The sequence below is a fragment of the Tupaia chinensis genome, unplaced genomic scaffold (assembly GCF_000334495.1).
Source record: "Tupaia chinensis unplaced genomic scaffold, TupChi_1.0 Scaffold000316_1, whole genome shotgun sequence".
Taxonomy (NCBI): domain Eukaryota; kingdom Metazoa; phylum Chordata; class Mammalia; order Scandentia; family Tupaiidae; genus Tupaia; species Tupaia belangeri.
The window spans coordinates 4,257,978-4,276,916 of NW_006159809.1; the positions used below are offsets into that span (position 1 = coordinate 4,257,978).

The 18,939-nt window shown below is 42.8% G+C and overlaps 1 protein-coding gene across 3 annotated transcripts in view; it reads right to left on the reverse strand.

The window, feature by feature from the left end:
- The window catches only part of DGUOK (deoxyguanosine kinase), a 38,633-nt gene that overhangs the window by 1,177 nt on the left and 18,517 nt on the right, over positions 1–18,939 (reverse strand). For 2 of the 3 annotated variants that reach the window (XM_006151237.3, XM_027772957.1), the window contains 3 exons: positions 12,077–12,264; positions 7,416–7,563; positions 489–604 (listed from right to left, as the gene is read on the reverse strand). In XM_006151237.3, coding sequence (XP_006151299.3) covers positions 489–604; positions 7,416–7,563; positions 12,077–12,264 — 452 coding nt within the window. The remainder of the gene's footprint in view (positions 1–488; positions 605–7,415; positions 7,564–12,076; positions 12,265–18,939) is intronic. The other variant, XM_006151238.3, reaches the window with a different exon arrangement.

Below are 18,939 nucleotides of genomic sequence, written 5' to 3' on the forward strand. Positions count from 1 at the left end.
TTTAGAAGTGCACAGCCCCCCTAACAAAACTGTCTTTTTAAAAAAAAAAAAAAAAAAAAAAGGTGGTTCAGCTCTCTTTAGTCCTGAGAACGTTACTGAAGGTCAGGGCTCCAAACATTTTAAGAGGACAATATACTAAGCCAGAATGGAGGACAGGCAGAAACCAGGAGGGTAACTTAATAAAATCAATTTCTCTAACATTTTCAGCCCTTCACCCTGAACCAACTATCATCATCATGAATCACAATGTTCAGTCTAGGGAAAAGTTAAAAAAAAAAGAATAATACTGGAGAAACAGCCTAATAAAAAGACCCTTGAAATATACAGATAATATTCAATATTAAATTTCTGAATTAGAAAAAGTGTGGCATTTCCAACTACTTCTAGTATATGCCAAACCTTCTTACGGGGTTGCACACTAAACTTCAGTTTTTAGCAGCTGGCTATAGGAATCAGGTCTGTCTGATACTGCTCTTTTCTCCACTTACGCAGTTGTCTTGTGAACAAGCCAGGCTTCGTGTTGTCCATGGAGCTGCTCAAGATAGGCCAGCTCGATTCCTTTTTCTTCCTCTCTGGCCCTCTGGTGTAGTCTCTTCAAACAAACCTAGAAGACAATCCCAGGCCCTGCTGAGCACATCTGCTGCTCTAGCTGTTAGAAAGCAGTCTCGGGGGCACTGAGATCCACTCCTGAATCTGTCTATCTTGGTGGGCACTACGAACTATGACTTTGCTTCTGCCATCTTGCTTTCTCATTCATCAGAGGATCTACACCCCTCTCTCCACCTCCCCTCCAGCCTGTCTTCCTCTGGTGCACCTTAAGTTGGTCAATGGCAAACATCATCCCCTCAGCCATCCAGGCCTGGAGCCTAGAATTACCCTTCTTTTTCCTCCTCCCAACCACATCCAGTAAGTTTCTAAATTCTCTCATCTCTCTCCAGTTGGTTCTCCCCTTGCCTCTCCTTTCACCTCTACCCTCGTCAGAGGGATTAGAAGAGTGTGCCTAATTCTATTCTGCGCTTACTGGTAGGAAGTCTGAAGCCCACTGACTCAGAGAATGCGGTATTGTTGGTTAGCTATCCTAAAAGCCCATCCCTCTACTCATCACCTCTCACATGGGTGAATGGCCAGAGCCTTCCTAGAGGCAGAAAAGCATGTCGAAAGAGCACAGCTTTAAAGGGGCTCGTTCCTTCCTTATGTACTAGCAGTGCCATCTTTGTGGGCTTCCATTTCCTCATTCTCCATCCACCCCATATGCTGCTATAAGATTCACTGGGGTGAAGTGTGGCAAGCTCTTGGCAGAAGCTGTTCTCACCCTCATCTGTTCCCTTCAGTGCCCCCTTCCAAAGTAATGTAATATAATGGCTTTACTTTCCTTGCTTAAATCCTTCATAGGCTTGTCACTGCCTACAACATAACCTTGTGGTTTAGAAAGTATGTGTAGAAACATCTTCATGTCATACCAAATTCTTGCTCTGGAGTAGAATTAAAGTAAGACAAAGAATTGGTGGTGGTGGTGGAGGGAACGGTGAGACTTCAGACTGACTCCCCCTCCCTCCTACTTTACAGAGTGTGCCTAACTCTATTCTGCACTTACTGGAAGGAAGTCTGAAGCCCACTGACTCAGATAATGCGGTATTGTTGGTTACCTGTCCTAAAAGCCCACCCCCCTACTCCGCCCCTCTCGGCTTCCTCAGCTCCTCCCCTGGACTCACTGCTTTAGCCAGACTGGCCTCCCTCCCGTGCCCTCCCTCCCATGGGATGGGTGAGCTCTTTCACACCTTAAAACTTGCTCCAAATGTTTGTTTTGCCTGAATTGCCCTCATTCCTCTCACTGGCTGGCAAACATTTCGTTATTCAATGTCAACTGTCCTGAAAGAACAGCTGGATTAACTCACTGATTTCCCTTTCAAATACTTAAGAAACTATAAACTTTATTTCCAAGTATAGTGTACAGTATTCCCAAAGATATGGGTGGGTCTTTGTTGTTTCCCTCCCATCCTACCTTTCCTTTGAGGAAATGAAGTCATGTAAACAAATTTCCTTTATGACCTATGTCCAATTTTTCAAAACCAACACACACACAAACAGCACTTATCTCGTCTCTCCCTTCCCACTAATCATTTAATAACTGTCCCAAACTCAGATGAAGTCTCTAGTTAATTTAGTTAGACAGTAAGTAAAACACAGTGGTTCAGATAAGGGGGAGAGCAATGTGGACTTCGGTGCTCAGAGGGTGTTTCAGGGAAGAGGCAGGATACTCAAGTCCCCACTTCTGTGGAGCTCCCCTTTCACCTCTCACACCAGCTTATGGAGCACTGCTCTGTGAGCTGAGCACTGTGCTGGGCCCTGGGGAAACATACCCCAGTGGTATTTCAGAGGAACCAGGGCACAGAGGGAAGTCTGCCAGGACCCTATGAGGGCACAATGACTGAAGAACACCCGAGCAGGGTCCAAGTTTGTCATTATAGGGCTGAAGCACAAGATCTGGCTGAGCAGATGGTTAATAAATATTTACTGTACATTGAATTGTTCCTCAGTGTCCCTCAGGGGATTAGTTCCATGACGTCCTGTGTATACCAAAATCTGCAGATGCTCCAGGCTCTCATGTGAAATGGCACAGTTGTGTATAGCCTAGCCACATCCTCCTGTACCCTTTAAATCATCTCAGGTCACTTATAATAGCTAATACAAAACATACGCTATGTAGGTAGTTTCAACATTGTTAAGGGAACAATGAAAAGTGTATGTGTTTAGTACAGATGCAACCAAAACCATTTTTTTTTTCCAATCTGCAGTTGGTTTAATATGTGGAAGTGGAATCCACAGATACAGGGGACCTAGTGTATTTATTTAATTTCCACTCATATTCATTTAACATTTTAATTTCTGAGCTGTCTTTCTATCTGCACTTACCTTTTTCTCCTCCTTTCATCCTTTCCAGTTATTCTGAACCTGCCTCTTTTTCTTCCTTCTTCCTATCTTCCTACCCCTGCACCCCCACCCTCACTGCTGATGGCCTCGAGACCTTCCCCCATTGTTCTCCTCCCTCTGTCATCACACACAGTTCTAGTACACTGTGACTTCCAGTTACCAGCTTTCCCCTGCACGGACAAGCGACGTGACTAACTTTACTATACATGAAAGTATACTAAAATACTTTCAGAAGTATTCTATGAATATGTATGTTCTTACCCTCTTATAGAGTCAACAGAAAAGTCATGACGCATTTTTGCATAAGAACACATAGAAAAATACATCATGACTTTCCCAACGACCTCATATAAAAAAGGGGCTCAGCCATGTACTGTTCTTGTTTTTCTTCACTAAACAATGTGTATTGGAGATGGTTACACATCACCACAGAAGAAACATTCTCATTCCCTTTTTTTTTTTTTTAAATGTCTTCAGAGTTTCCCATTGTGTGGCCTGAGCATAATATATGCAACCAGTCCCTCCTGATGAACACTTGGGTTGTTTCCAGTGATCTGTTACTACAAACAATACCGCCTTGCACATAGGCCATCTGCCTGTGCGTGAGCATATTATGGAGTGAATTCCAAGCAGCATTACTAGGGTGAAAGGTATGTGCACTTACCTCTTATTGTCATATGCCACCAAACTTCCTGCTTAGAGGCTAACCAATTTAGATTTCCACCAGCACGGTAGCTTTAGGATTTCTAAATATAGCAAAGCTACCTAATTTTCCTCTGTGACAAAAATACTGTTTTAAATAGCAAAAATAAATATTTTTTTAAATGTGGCTATGTATTTTCAAGTACACACAAGGGCAAGGCGATTGTTTTTACAAAAGCTATTTATAATTATCCATTCAGTGCTTGGAGACAAACATTGATGCTAACATTGATCTCCTATAAAAACAGGCTAACATTTCTCTTTTTACTATTAATTTGCTTAACAGAGCAAACTTTTTTCCCCTAGAAGTCTAAGTAAACTCCTATTTTAAGCATTTGGCATAGTTTTTATAAATATGGTTACAACAAATCCTTTTATTAAAAGAAAAAATTCTGGGGACCAGCAGATGGCATAATGGCTATGTTGCTGGACTCCCATGTAGTCAACTGTGGTTCAAGTCCCAGACTCGGTGGCTTGAACTCGCGCTGGGCACATGTACCTGCGTGCCCAAGATTTCAAGAGGAGAATGGAGGAGAAGGGATTGTGGCATGGCCATCCCCCCTGGGGGTGATTTCTGACTTTCTGTCTCTCTGTCTCTCTCTGTCTTTCTGGCAAGCATATGTGCCTGTGCCCTGTAACAAAAACCTCTTTAAAAGAAAAAAATTCTGTGCAAATAGTGCTTCAATCTGATTCCTATTCTCCTCTTAGCTTCAAAGGGAAGACATACCAGAATGTGAAGAGGAAAGACAGCACAGTTGCAAATGGCAGGGAAGGGATCCTTTTATGGATCTTCTCCTTAACCTGCACTTCCCAGGAAGAAGGGCCGCTGCTAGGAATGCTTGGAATCTGAGATAGAAGGTGGACCAGCCTGCTGGCAGGCCTGGTCTCCATACCTCCCAAGCTCAAACCCAGGTGCCATTTGCTCTGGTGTGCTCCCTGCATGCAGTCTCCATGCTGCAACAGTCACAGGCAAGGCCTGGCTCTTTGAGGCACACTGGCCCGCTGCACTCTCTCTTTCTGATACCAAGGGGCTGGGTGGGAACGCTGAGACCAAGCCACTTCTCTTTTATTTTTTTTTAACTTGTTGGCTTGCTTGCTTTTTTAGAATTTAGGGGAGACTGGGAAAGAGCAGAAGGCCCTGCTGAGGTTTATTTCATGTGATCTAAACTTAGTGTTCACCAGGACTCCACACAGGAGCACTGGCATTGCACAGCTTTTCACACAGAGATACTGAAACTTCTGTTCTGCTCTTTCCTTGGATATAGTTATCAATGGATCACACAGACGATGACAGGGCTGACTTTGGGAAAGGACACAGGCAATCCAGGGTCCCTGGCTCTAATGCCCTCAAAATAGCACTAAAATCTCTATCCAATCTCAAAATGAATAAGTTAATTTTTTTTTTCCATTAAAGTGCAACAATCCTTCTCACAGCATCTTACTTGAAAAACTTCAATTAGCTAGGGACCAGCAGATAGCGTAATGGCTATGTCGCTGGACTCCCATGTAGTCGACCGCGGTTCGCGTCCCGGACCCAGTGGCTTAAACTCATGCCGGGCTCGTGTGCGTGCGTGCCCAAGATCCCAAGAGGAGAATGGAGGAGAAGGGATTGCAGCATGGCCATCCCCCTGGGGATTGATTTCTCTGCTTTTTGTCTCTCTCTGTCTTTCTGGCGAGTGTATGTGTCTTATAGCAAACTCCACGCCTCCCCCCCAAAAAAACCACTTTAATTAGCCTTTCCACAAAGACACCCCCCCCACACACAGTGAGAAGAGTAATAATAATCCTCATTCCTATGCCCTGGAGTGCACAAGAAAGAGAGGTGAGGAAGTCATTCTCACTTTCGTGCCCGGGTCCCAGTGTCCGGGTCCAACCTTCTCTCCCTAGAAACTAGAGCCTCTGTAGCAGGCCAGGCCCAGCAGCCTTGATTCACTCCCAGAAATGAGTCAGCCCACGTCCTTCTTTGTTCCTCCCCAGCACGGTCTTCATGGCACTGAGCTGACCGGGTCAAAGTTCTGCTTCTCTTGGAAAAGGTTAGGTCAGTGCTCTCCCTACTTCTAAGGCTCAGTCCCTCAACATTCTGCTCTGTCAGTCCAGCCCAGTTTTCCCAGGGAAAACCTTTCATTGCTTCACATCTAACCCAAATCTCTACTCTGCCCCACTCCACTGCACTCTCAGCCTGGATCCTGTGCTCAGCTACTTCAAGCCATCCCCTTTGGCAGGGGCTTCTGTTCCCCTAATCACTGCCACCAATCCTTACCCCTAAAGTATAATCGCATTCGTAATTTGCCCCTTCTATTCCTGCTCCCAGGCAATGAAGATGGAAAGAGTCACATATGACCCAACCGGTTCATTTGCAATTAATGCATCTAATTTTAGCTTGGTTCTTTTTTTTTAAATAGAGGTTTTTGCCATAGGGTACGTGTGCTCGCCAGGAAGACAGAGAGAGGCAAAGAGACAGAAAACGAGAAATCACCCCCCAGGGGGGATGGCCCCGTCGCAATCCCTTCTCCGCTATTCTCCTCTCGATATCTTGGGCACGCACGCACATGCACCCGGCGTGAGTTTAAGCCACCAGGTCCGGGACTCAAACCACGGTGGACTACGTGGGAGTTCAGTGACATAGCCATTACGCTAACTGCTGGTCCCTAGCTTTGTTCTTTTCAAAAAAGGTTCTTAGCCTCTAGTCTCACTGACTCCTTAGTTCAGCTCCATTTTAAACCTCAGGCCCTGTTTATTTCTACAGAACCTCATATTCCCTCCTAAGAATGAGCCTCATAATCTCCAGAAACTCCTGACACAAAGATCTCCAATATCTGGTCCCAGTCCCACTCCAAGGCCTCTTCTGGGTGCTACCTTCCTGAGGCGAGGCCCTTTTTCCCCTTTGGCTTGTTGGGAGTCTGTGTGACAGGCGCTTTCCCACTTGTTCTCTAACTCTGCTCACTCACAGCTCCCTCTGTCCACAGCACTTATTCTCAACTCCACCAAACATGGCCTCAAGCCTGAAGACTGCTTTCCCTCCCAAGACGATGTGGTATAACGGCACTTGACTGTGTCAAGAAAGCAAAACATCTCTCAGAAAACACTTCTTGCCCTAGCTCAGAATCCCACTCCAGCAGAGCCCTCAGAGGTCACCTAGTCAGAGCCAATGGATTTCACGGGCAAGGACCCCTCTAGTGGCAAGATTTTTAGGGAATGCCCAAGGACTACTGAGGTCTCCAGAGACTCTAGTGCCATGGCACATCCTATTGTGTGCTGGGCTGGCTCCAAAGTCCAAGTCAGAGTCAGGGAATGTGATTTCTGCAAGTCATCCCGCCTTACCAGTGGCATCCTCAACGTTCTAAAGGGGCTATACATTTTAGTAGTACCAGTAAGGGAAACTTCTACTCTTCCTCCCCAAAGCCTATTCAGGAAATCACCGAGAACACTACAGATTCTGATGACCCAGTCAGAAGGAAGGAAGACCTGAGGCTACTGGCTGCAGTCAGAGCATCCAACCTGCAACCCCTGAGCTGAACAGTAAGATAGCGCCCCCTGTGCTCCATACTGCTGCTGCCTCACCAGGGACTTGTAGGGATGGCCAGTGCTTTAGCACCTGCTGCACAAAACCTGTACGAAATGGGTGCTCACTGCTAGGATCGGAGGGCATTCACCCACGGCTCTCTGGGTTCCAGATAATACCCACACTCTAACTTTTCCAATTAGGAAAACAGAAGCTTAGAGATGGTCAATTCCTAGGTCTCATATGGCCCTAAAGTCCAAGGCTTTAGGCTCTGTGTTACCTGGGGAGTCGCCTGAAGGTAGATGAAGCCATGTAAAATGAGCCGGCTGGCAAACTCCCGCAGGAGGAAAGAATGCCAGTCCTGATAGATATGCCATTCGATGTCACTGAGGGAACCATTTTCAAAAAGATTCTTTGCAAAGATATACCTGGTTGGAAATGTAAGTGGGATGGGGATGGGAGGGAGAAGGGGTGGGAAATGGAATGAAAGGGATAAGAGAGAGAGAAGCAGAAAAATCAATAACCAACTTGTTCCATATCTGTTCAAGCCACTTAACCTTTCTAACTCATCCTTAAGAAATCTGAATTCTTCACCCATATCTCCCTCCCTGCTCAACACTAAAATGGGAAATAGCATCTAGACTTTAGAGGCTGAAATTGCAGCTTTCCAGATGGGCTAATTCACTGAAAGACATGGGACACGAGAAGAGAATACCAGCGGTCCTTAATAATTTTCCCTGCTAGAAATCAGCTAGAATACACAGCAAACAGTGCATGTAAACTAGAACTTCTGAGAATTCCTTATGATTACAGCCCCACCCCCCGCATAAAAAACAAACAAACAAACAAAAAAACAGGACCAGCAGGTATTGTGAAGGTTAAGGCACTGGACACCTGACAACTATGGGGTTCAAGTACTAGACCTAGCAGTTTGAAAATCATGCCAGGAACATGTGCATGTCCAAAAGCTGGAGAGGAGACAGGAAGAGAAAGAACTGTGGCATGGCCATCCCCTCTACAGATGGGTGTGATTTTTCACATTCTTTCTCTCCCTCTAGCAAACACATGCGCCCTATAGCAAAAACTAAAAACAAAAAACAAAACAAAACAAAACATGAAAACCTTGGGACCAGCAGTTAGCATAATGGCTATGTCACTGAACTTGACCGCGGTTCAAGTCCTGGACCTGGTGGCTTAAAACTCACGCTGGGCGTGTGTGTGTGTGCCCAAGATCCCGAGAGGAGAATGGAGGAGAAGGGACTGCGGTGTGGCCATGCCCCCTGGGGGGTAATTTCTCGCTTTCTGTCTGTCTCTCTCTGTCTTCCTGGTGAGCACGTGTGCCCTATAGCAAAAACCTAAAAAAAAAAACCCTAGTAAAAAGTCACCCACTGCCTTTGACTTAAGGACTGAGGGCTGCTGAGCTACCCTTTGGTCTAATTGAGAAGTATAGAACAAACTGTGTCATCTGGGGGATCAGGAAATGTATTTTCTATTAAATCTGGGCTTCCCAAACAGACTCTCTTCCAAAATATATATGGATTCTTACTTGCTTGCTTCCTTGGCTGCTATGTTTCTAATTCAGATAAAAGAAAGCTAAAGCTAAATATCCAAACTAGTTTTGCTCCTCACTAACTGCTACAATGAAAGGAACATCTGGTAAATAGGAAATCAGAGTTGAACAGAAACCATTGCTTCAAAAGGGTCAATTCTGCTTTCAAACCTCAGGCATCTTGATACAAAACACAATTTACACCCTGAACAAGGAACTCCAGTTTCTAAGGCAACGCTCAGTAACTCGCCACTTCTGGAAAAGTGTACAAATGGCTCAGGAAAGCGCAGACTCAAGGCTGGGATCATTTCAAGGAGAGGTTCCAGAGTAATGCTGCAGGATCAATCCTGGCTACAATGTCCAGTAGCTTCGTCACCCTGGCCACGTCACCTCACCTCTCCCAGCTCACTGTTGTGATGACTTGTATAATGCTCATAAAGTGCTTAGAAGGCTGACCGGCAAACAGTATTCAAGATAACTTAGTTATTACTGTAACTGCTCTTTGCTACTAAGAAAATAATTTGGAAACTACAAAAGTAAACTAGTGACACTCCAGTCTGGAATGGTTTAGCTGAAGGCAAAGAAAAAGGTTTTTGTTTTTTCTTTTCTTTTCTTTTTTTTTTTTAAGAGAGATTTTTGCTGTAGGGCACATGCACTCACCAGACAGACAAAGAGAGAAAGCAAGAAATCACCGCGGAAGCATGGCCAAGCCACAGTCCCTTCTCCTCCATTCTCCTCTTGAGATTTTGGGCACAAACGCACACACTCCTGGCATGAGTATTAAACTGCTGGGTCTGGGACTCAAACTTTGGTCGACTAGGTGGGAGTCCAGCAACATCGACACTATGACATCTGCCGGTCCCAAGGTAAAGGTGACTTTCGTAACTCAATTTCTGAAAAATGTTTTCAGCTTTTTCACAGAGACCTAAAAGATAGTATTTAGATCTTATAGAGAGAAATGAAAGATCTGTTACTAAGCCCTAAACAAGGGGCCCTTGCCTCTTGAGGATGAGCATTTCCCCTCTCTCTCCAAAGCTGGTGGTGATGGGGCAAGCTGGGGTAGCAGAGTGTGGTGCTGAATGGACGGGGAAAGACTGAATGCAGGGGCTACAGGAAAGAACAGGGCTGAAGAACCTGCAATCAGTCCCTCTGCTCTAAAACCACATGCTAGTGTTTCCTTTAAGGGAAGCAGAAGGCTTAGACTTCTTCTTCCTTATAACCTACTCTACCAAATAAGCTATCTTCCTCTTTTGGAACATAACTCATACATGTGAGTGACTGTCAGACCCTGTTAGATGAGGCTCCATATGAAGGCAGGGACTGCATTTGCCTTATTCACTGCTGCAGTCTTGGGGCCAGGCCTGGTGCCTGAACACAGGAGACATGCAAAAAATCTCTTATGGGAGAATAAATGAATGAATGAAATTTGAAAAAGAATGGAAAAAGTCTAAACTACTCTCAGGATTTGTTATTCTTTTCTTTATCAAAAATGCCTCTCTAAAGAAAGCACCTAGAATGCGTAGCTAAGCTGCCCATAGTATAATCAATTCTCATCTCTTCCTTTACAAGTAAATGTTAAGATCCATGTAGCTTCTTAAGAAAGTGTTTCTAATGAACTATTTCTATTTCTCTGTCTTTCTCTGAGGGGTCTTGCACCTGCTTAACTTACTAAGGGGCTAGAAATCAAAAGGTCAACTGTGGAAAAGGTTCCACGCAGCCCAGGAGGTTATGTGTAATTCAATGTCCTACTCCAAGAGGCATAGCTTGGGAGAGGAGAAAAGAAAATGGGCAGTAAGTAACTAACAGTGGGAAAAAAATGAAAACCTATAGCCCAACTGTTTGTAACCATATATTTAGCAATTATGAAGAGTAGGCTCTCTAGGATACATAGGAATTTATAGTGTATAGGGTTTATTTTACATATCCTGCATAATTTGTAAATAAAGCCAGAAAAAACATACAACATTTAGAATGTACCTTTATTTTTGTCCTCCAGGAAGCTTTAAGGAGCACTAAAAAGCAGTACCGCTTTGAATGATTTGGAATTAAAAGGATAACCAACTAACTGAATGTCTTCAGTAGTGAATGGACAATGAAAATTCAGCATTTTCCATTCTGATAACTTAATGGAGCTTAAGGCAGGCAATTTTGCTTGAAAGTACCATTGTATACCAAAACGGGTCATTCATAGCCTTCAGATCAGCAAAATCTCAGCTGTGTCCAGATCAACCCACCCTTGCTTCGTCTCTAGGAAGCTTAACCATAAGTCACCACAGACTGGTCTCTGTGGCAGGGCTGAAAGTTCCAAAGCCTGGATAGCCTCACTCTTCTGGAACAGATGGGCTCACTTCCCAGGCCTACTGCTAGCCTTTAGGCAACATGACTGACACCTCACTCTCTCAGGTGGGCAGCTGATGCCTTCCCTGACCGGACAGAGGCACTGGATATTCACTATAAGCTCTGGCCAGAATAAGCCCTGTCACAGAAGGAGTTCAAAAAAGGCTAAATCTGAGACGAAAGCCATTTTATCACACTGCTATTTCTGCCTAGACATCCTTTCTTAAATAATGAAAAAGGATGAATATATCTCTTATATCATCTTAGGAATATAAATTTTAATCCCCTCTGCTTTTTTTTTTCTTCTTCTTCTTTTTTTTTCAAGAATGATTTTATTGAGGCCAGCAGGTGGTGTGGTGGTTAGGGGCGCTGGACTCTCACATGGCCGACCACGGTTCAAGTTCTTGACCTGGCAGCTTGCTTTCTCTCTCTTGCTCGCTGGTCAAATCAAAATAAGTAAATAAATAAAGTTAAATAAAAAGTAAATAGTTCTTTAAAAAAGAATTATTTAATTTTATTAATTGTCGTTATTTTATTTTATTTTGAAGATGACCAAAGAGAGAAGGAAAATGAGAAAGCATGCTGCCAGGTCTGTGACTTGAACTGTGGTCAGCCATGTGGGAGTCCAGCCGCCTTAACTACCACACCATCTGCCGGCCCCGCTGTGCTTTTTTCTTAAAGGTAACAAACAACCACTGAATCATTTGGTTTCCTAGAAGAAATGCTGCTGCTTGAGTGACTATTCTGTGCCTTTTAGTATGTTTACACTAGGTACTACCACTTGCCTCTATGCCAAAAAAACAAGGAAACAGAAGGTAATTGACGGTAATGTGGGAAATTTGATGCATTCAATTTATAAAAAAATGTAATTTCCTTTCTCTATATATAACTTGGTAGAGAATTAAAATTCTGTACAAATCTATACAGTACTATCTTAAAAAGAAGGCACTTTTCTAAGTCTAAGTTTCATGACTAGTGCAGGGCTTACGCGGGAAGAACAAACATGCACAACTGGGCATGCAGCTTGCACCTGGGTGCAGGATGTGGCATCTTACCTGTCACTGTACACAGACCTCTCAAAGATCTGCACTGGCATCGTGGCCTGTAGGAATCTCTCAGGGAAGGGCTCCAGCTGTACTTTCAGGCGGCTCATGAAGGAAAATGTCTGGAATGTGTAGGACCATCGTGTTGGCTCTCGATACATCATATCTAGCAAGTTTCCAAGACTTTGGGTAGTGCCGGCCTAGAGGGAGATGTAAAAAAAAGAGCAGTTTCTAGAAGGCATATTTACTCCATGTTGTCCCCAAGCTGGTTTAATAATCAAGGAATAAGGAGTTATAAAAATCTCCTTCCACTTAAAAGACATATTCAGATCTCCAGCTTAGTCAAAGCTACATAATCAGGGATGAGATTTTCCTACCTTATTAGACAAGAATCTGATAGAGGGAGATGACATGCCATCTTCAATGTAACAGAGAAGATCACACATAGAATCAACACATCTAATATCCTGCTGTAACTCAAATCTCTCCATGTGACACTCTGTGGTTTCTCTTTTGCGCTTCCACCTGTGGCTATCTCTTTATAAAACTTAAAGGCAGACAAGAAAGTAACTGCTTGTATAAAAAGCTAACCACCAACCAAAGAGAAATGCAGCCCTTTCAGGGAAGGACTACAATGTGTTCAAATGTACACATGTTCAACTCTACTTTATACTAGAGATTTTACAAAATGCAATGTAGAGTTTTGCTTACTGCGCATATGCAAGAGGACATGTGTGTTGGATACTCAAGAGCTCAGGATTCTTTGCTGGGTTCTGCTGACTCAATACCAAAGTGGGTTTTTTGCAAAGCACTGAGAAGCTGCATTTATTCAATCACCATTAAATAAAGGCACGCGTGGGTGAGGTGCTGCATGGGCTAGGGGCTAAAAGGGGGACAGGATCACGTTCATGATGTTCACTGTGCTATCATATCTCATTTCATCTTCAAAACAGCTCCATGAGGTAGGTACTGTTGTTATGTTCGTTTTGGCACAGAAAACCCACTCAGTGGTTAATTTACTTATCTAAGGTCTCACGGTGAGTAGTGTTGGATAGTGATTCAAACCTAGCTTCATTTAACCTCATTCTAATACCTCTTCATGTAGAAGTGAACAAGACATGGTACCTGAACTCAAAGAATGAACACAATACAAAAGGGAAGAGAGTGACAAAGATGTACAAGAGAATATAAGGTAGAATGTGCGACAAAGGGGCAATAAAGTATGGTGGAGGAAATCTCATGAAGTTTCTGGAGAATAGTATTCAGCTGGGAAGTAAAAAATGAGTGAAATTTGTACAGATGAAAATGAGAATAAGAAAAGAGCATTTCACAGGGCCAGACAGCGGTGCAGCAGTAAAACGTGGGTACAGCAGTAAAACATGCTGTTCTGCAAGGCTGACCCAAATTGGAAGATTTCATGTTTACGTGAAACTCAGATCTCCCTGAGTATGCTGGGTACACGCATGTTCATGATCAATCCCCTTTAGCATCAAAACCTTGTCGGGGTGCTATCTCTCTCCTTCATGGAAGAAATGAATAAACTTCAAGAGAGAGAGAGAGGGCCCCGGAGGTGGAGTGGTAGGTGAGGTGCTAAATTCCCACATGGCTGACTGTGGTTCAAGTCCTAGACCTGACAGCTTGAAAATCACACTGAACATGTGTATGTGCATGCCCAAAATCTTGAGAGGAGAATAGATAATAGTGTGGCCCTTCCCCCTGGGGGGTGATTTCTTACTTTCTCTCTCTCTCTCTCTCTCTCTCGCAAGCACACAACAAAAAACAAACAAACAAACAAACAAACAAACAAAAAAACAGAGAGAGAAGAGAATACGAAAAGTGGAGACAAAGGTACAAGAAGGGAAAAAAATATTAAGACATGTAGTCTAATTTGTCTAAATAGTACCCTTAGATTCTGAAAAGGGCCCCAGACCTTGGAAAGGCATCAGCAGGAGCAACGTAGTTTCTAAAAGAACCCATCTCAGCTATAGAACAAATCAAAACACCCCTCCAAATATAAACAAATAGAGGAATAATAACTGGACATAAAAATATTCACAATTCAAAAGGAGAAGGCTCAGAACTGTTGCCAGAGAAACAGAAGAAAACAAAAAATCTCAATGAGATTTGTCTCACTGATAAAAAAAGAACACAATACCATAGTAGCAATATGAAAATAACATTCTTGGGGCTGGCAGGTAGTGTGGAGGTTGAGGCACTGGATTCCTACATGGCTGAGTCCCAGACCTGGTGGCTTGCTTTCTCACTTTCTCTCTGTCTCTGATCAAATTAAGAAAAAAAAATTAAAATAAAATAAAAACTTTAATAAAAGAAAAGGACATTCTTAAAATGTAATTGCCAAAGAAAAAATATCTAGGGAAGATAGTTTCTATCTTCAGTATGCCTCAGTAAACCTAATTAGTGAATTAGAAAATTTCTATGGAATATCAGCTTAAGAAATTCTCTCAAAACTATGAAAAAATAGGAGCAGATGGGAACCAGCAGTTAGCGTAATGGCTATGTCGCTGGACTCCCACGTAGTCAACCGCGGTTCGTGTCCCGGACCCGGTGGCTTAAAACTCATGCCGGGTGTGTGTGCGTGCGTGCCCAAGATCCCGAGAGGAGAATGGAGGAGAAGGGATTGCGGCGTGACCATCCCCCCTGGGGGGTGATTTCTCGCTTTCTGTCTCTATGTCTGTCTCTTGTCTGTCTGGTGAGCGCACGCGCCCTATAGAAAAAATAGGAGCAGAAAATTATAAACGAAATGGAAAGAGATGTAGGAGATCCAATACACATTGTAATGTATTGGTAGGTAACAAAACTTTTTGCTTTTTCTTTTCTCTGGAAAAATACATCATGATGTAATGCCACTTATGCCCCACCTTATAGCAATTAATACAACTCTGTATCAAACAAAGGCCACAATGATCTCCTGCAACTTCAATGTACCCCTAGTTCAGAAAAAGCTACTTCATCAAGGACATGATTTTCCTTTTCAGAAGAGTCCAATCAGGCTTTCCCTCCTTGGCTGCTTGAGGATATACCACCATCATAAATGACAAAATAATTATCCGAGCCAGGAAATTCATGACCAACCAACTACTTCAGAGGAAACAAATGGTCACTGATGTCCTTCATCCGGGAAGGCAACAGTACCTAAGACAGAAATTTGGGGAAAACTAGCGAAGATGTATAAGACCACACTAGATGCCATCTTTGTGTTTGGGTTCAGAACCCATTTTGGTGGTGGCAAGACAACTGGCTTTGGCATGATTCACGATTCTTTGGATTATGCGAAGAAAAATGAACCCAAACATAGACTTGCAAGACATGGCCTCTATGAGAAGAAAAAGACGTCAAGAAAACTGCGAAAGGAACGCAATAACAGAATGAAGAAAGTCAGGGGGACCACAAAGGCCAATGTTGGTGCTGGCAAAAAGTGAGTTGGAGAGTGGAGAACAGTCAAAGGAGTAAAGATTCTGCGATAATTATCTGTGGTGATTGTGCGGATTTTTCATGAGAGGACTAATAAACTAAACATTTTTCATGTGGGAAAAAAAAAAAAAAAGAGTCCAATCAGAAGGTTAAATGTCATTCTCTAAAGAAAAAGAAATGAGCAGAGGAAGACCCCTAAACTGTGTGTCTCTCTCACCACTGAAACTTCCTGTCTAATAGAACTGTGTATCCTGAGGCCAGCAGATGGCATGGTGGTTAAGGCACTGAACTCCCACATGGCTGACTGCAGAGTCCCAGACCTGGTGGCTTGAAACACGTGAGGCACGCAGGCACGTGTACGTGTGTGACCAAGATCCTGGGAAGAGAAAAAAGAGACCGCAGCATGGCCATCCCCCCCAAGGGGGTGGTTTCTTACTTTCTCTGTCTCTCCAGCGAGCACACGCACTTTATGGCAAAAAGCTCTCTAACAATGAAACAAAACAAAAACCAAAAATACCCAACGATGGGGGAATAACACAAATTTCTCATGAAGAAAACAAGATCAACATCACATAGTACTTCTCTTGCAACAGAAATTACCTTTATATTACAGGGAGAAAGGCAGTTTTAGACAAGCACTCACTCAGAAATTATACCACCCACATATGCTCTCTGGGAAAGAAAAAAACCTTCTAGAATATATCATCTCAAAAATGAATAAAGAATTATGAAATGGGAAGATGTGGTGATGAGGAAACAGTGGTCAATGACAAACTAGGAGAACAGAGTCAGTGGTAAAGTAGCTATTATTTATGTGGTTATGCAATTTGATGCCAATGTAAGAATTGTTAAAAAAAAATTTCATACTACAAAATCATTCTGACTCAAGAAAATTTCAGATTTCAATACCTTGGGGATGGAGTAGAAAAAGAAGGTAACAAAAAAGAAGCGGTTTTGTTTTCTTTAAGATTTACTTATTTTATTTCATTTAAATTTATTATTTTTTTTAGCCAGAGAGATAAAGATAGTGAGAAAGCAAGCCATAAAGAACCACAGTTGACCATGTGGGAGTTCATCACCCCAACTACCATGCCACAACACCCCAGTTTTGTTTTTTCACAGAGACTCTATTAACATTGATAGATAGATTTAAACTTTTTTTTTCTTTTGGTAAGTTTTGCCGTAGGGCACACGCACTTGCCAAAGACAGAGAGATACAAAAGAGAAGGAAAGTAAGAACTCACTTCACAGGGGGTATGGCCATGCCACAGTCTGTTATCCTCTAGTTTCTTCTGGGGATTTTGGGTGTGCGCGCGTGCGCACACACACACATGAAACTGATGTGATTTTTTGTTGTTGTTGGAGAGATTTTCGCTATAGGGTGCATGCGTTCGCCAGACAGACAGAGACATAGAGACAGAAAGCGAGAAATCACCCCCCAGGGGGGATGGTCACGCCGCAATCCCTTCTCCTCCATTCTCCTCTCGGGATCTTGGACACGCATGCACACACACCCGGCTTGAGTTTTAAGCCACCGGGTCCGGGACGCGAACGGCGGTCGACTATGTGGGAGTTCAGCGACATAGCCATTACACTAACTGCTGGTTCCCAACCTGATGTGATTTTTTAAGCTGTTGGGTGTGGGAGTCTAGTGCCTTAACCACTATGCCACCTACTAGCCCTAAACATGTATATTTTAATTTAAATGCTACCACTAATAGATAAAAACAGTAAATTATCCATAAAAAGGAAAGAAAAATGAAAAAAAAAAAACTACTGGGTTGTCAGGAAAGTCATGACACATTTTTACATAGAAAAACATAAAAAAAAAAGTCATGACTTTCCCAATGACCTAATATATCAAAAAACTGGGGGGGAGGGGCCAGTAGGTGGCGTGGTGGTTAGGGCACTGGACTCCCACATGTGATTCAGTCCCAGACTTGGTGGCTTGCTTTGTCACTTTCCTTTCTCTCTCTTTCTGATAAGCACACATGCCCTATAGCAAATTTTTAAAATAATAATGATGATAATAAGTTAAATAAATAAATAGATGAGAGCACAAAGGAAGACAGTAGAACTAGATTAACCTAATCATAAAGTAGAAGAAAAAAAAAAAAAAACAAGAAAGGCAAACTCTCAGACTGAGTAAAAAAAAAAAATCCTGTTCATAAGAGAAACATCTAAAACAAAATGGCACAGATTGGTTGAAAACAAAGGGGCAGCAAAATCCACCAAGTGGATGCAAATAAAAAGAAAGCAGATGTGGCAGAACTGTATCAAGGAAAAAAAGCTTTTTTTTTTTTTTTTTTGAGTCATGTACACTAACCAGAGAGTGCCAAAAAGAGAGAGAGGGAGAGAGAAAAAGCACCCTTCCACTGGGTTATGGTCACACTGTTATACACTCTCCACTTCTCTACCCTGTCAGGATTTGGGGCATTCATGCACGCGTGCCCAGCTCAAGAGTCAAATCACACCGTTGGCCGTGAGATCTGACTTCCTCAACCACTAGGCTACTGGGCTGGCTCTTCTCAGGAACTTTTAAAAATGTATAAGTTTATTTACGCCCATGTCTTAACTAGAATGATTAAAAATGCAAAGCATGTCTGAGATAAAAATGGATAAATTTACAGATAAAACGAGTTAGAATGAAAGCCCCCATAGAATTCAACAATAAAATTAATTAAATGGGTCTTTTTATAAAGGACAAATTGGGCCAGGCAATGGTGTAGTAGACGGGGGCAGCTGGATGCCACGTGGCCAACTTTGCAATTAAAGTTCCAGACCAGCAGTCTGTGGCCAAAGCTGGAGGGATGTGCTTATGTGGCCAGAATCCCAAGAGAAAAGTGGAGAAGGGACTGCTGCCTGGCCATCCCAGAGGGTGGGAGTGGGTGATTTCTACTTTCTCTGTTCTCTTTCTGGCCAGCACATGTACCCTATATCAAAACAAAAACAAAACAAACAAAATTAAATAAAGGACTAGCAGGTAGTTAAGGCAGCTGGATCCCACGTGGCCAGTTGTGCGGTTAAAAACCTGGACACAGTGGCTTGAGAAACATGCAGGGAGCATGTGCATGTGGGTCCAAAATCCCAAAAAAAGAATGGAGAAGGGACTGGGGTATGGCCATCCCCTGGGGATGAGGTCATCCTGGGGGGGGGTTATTTCTTACTTTTCCTCTTTCTCTCTGTCTCTCCCCAATGAACACACAGACCCTGTAGCAAATTAAAAATTTTAAAAAAAGGATAAATAAAATAGACAATCATCTATCAAATCTTTCCTCCAAAAATATGTCCATGAACTAGCAATATTAGACAAGAGACATAGTAATCATGGATACAGAACAGTTTAAAATATTAAATACATATACTAATTCCATACTTTTTTCATTTTAAAGAATTATTTATTTAATTTTATTTATTCTTTTTTTTTTTTTTTTTTGTTATAC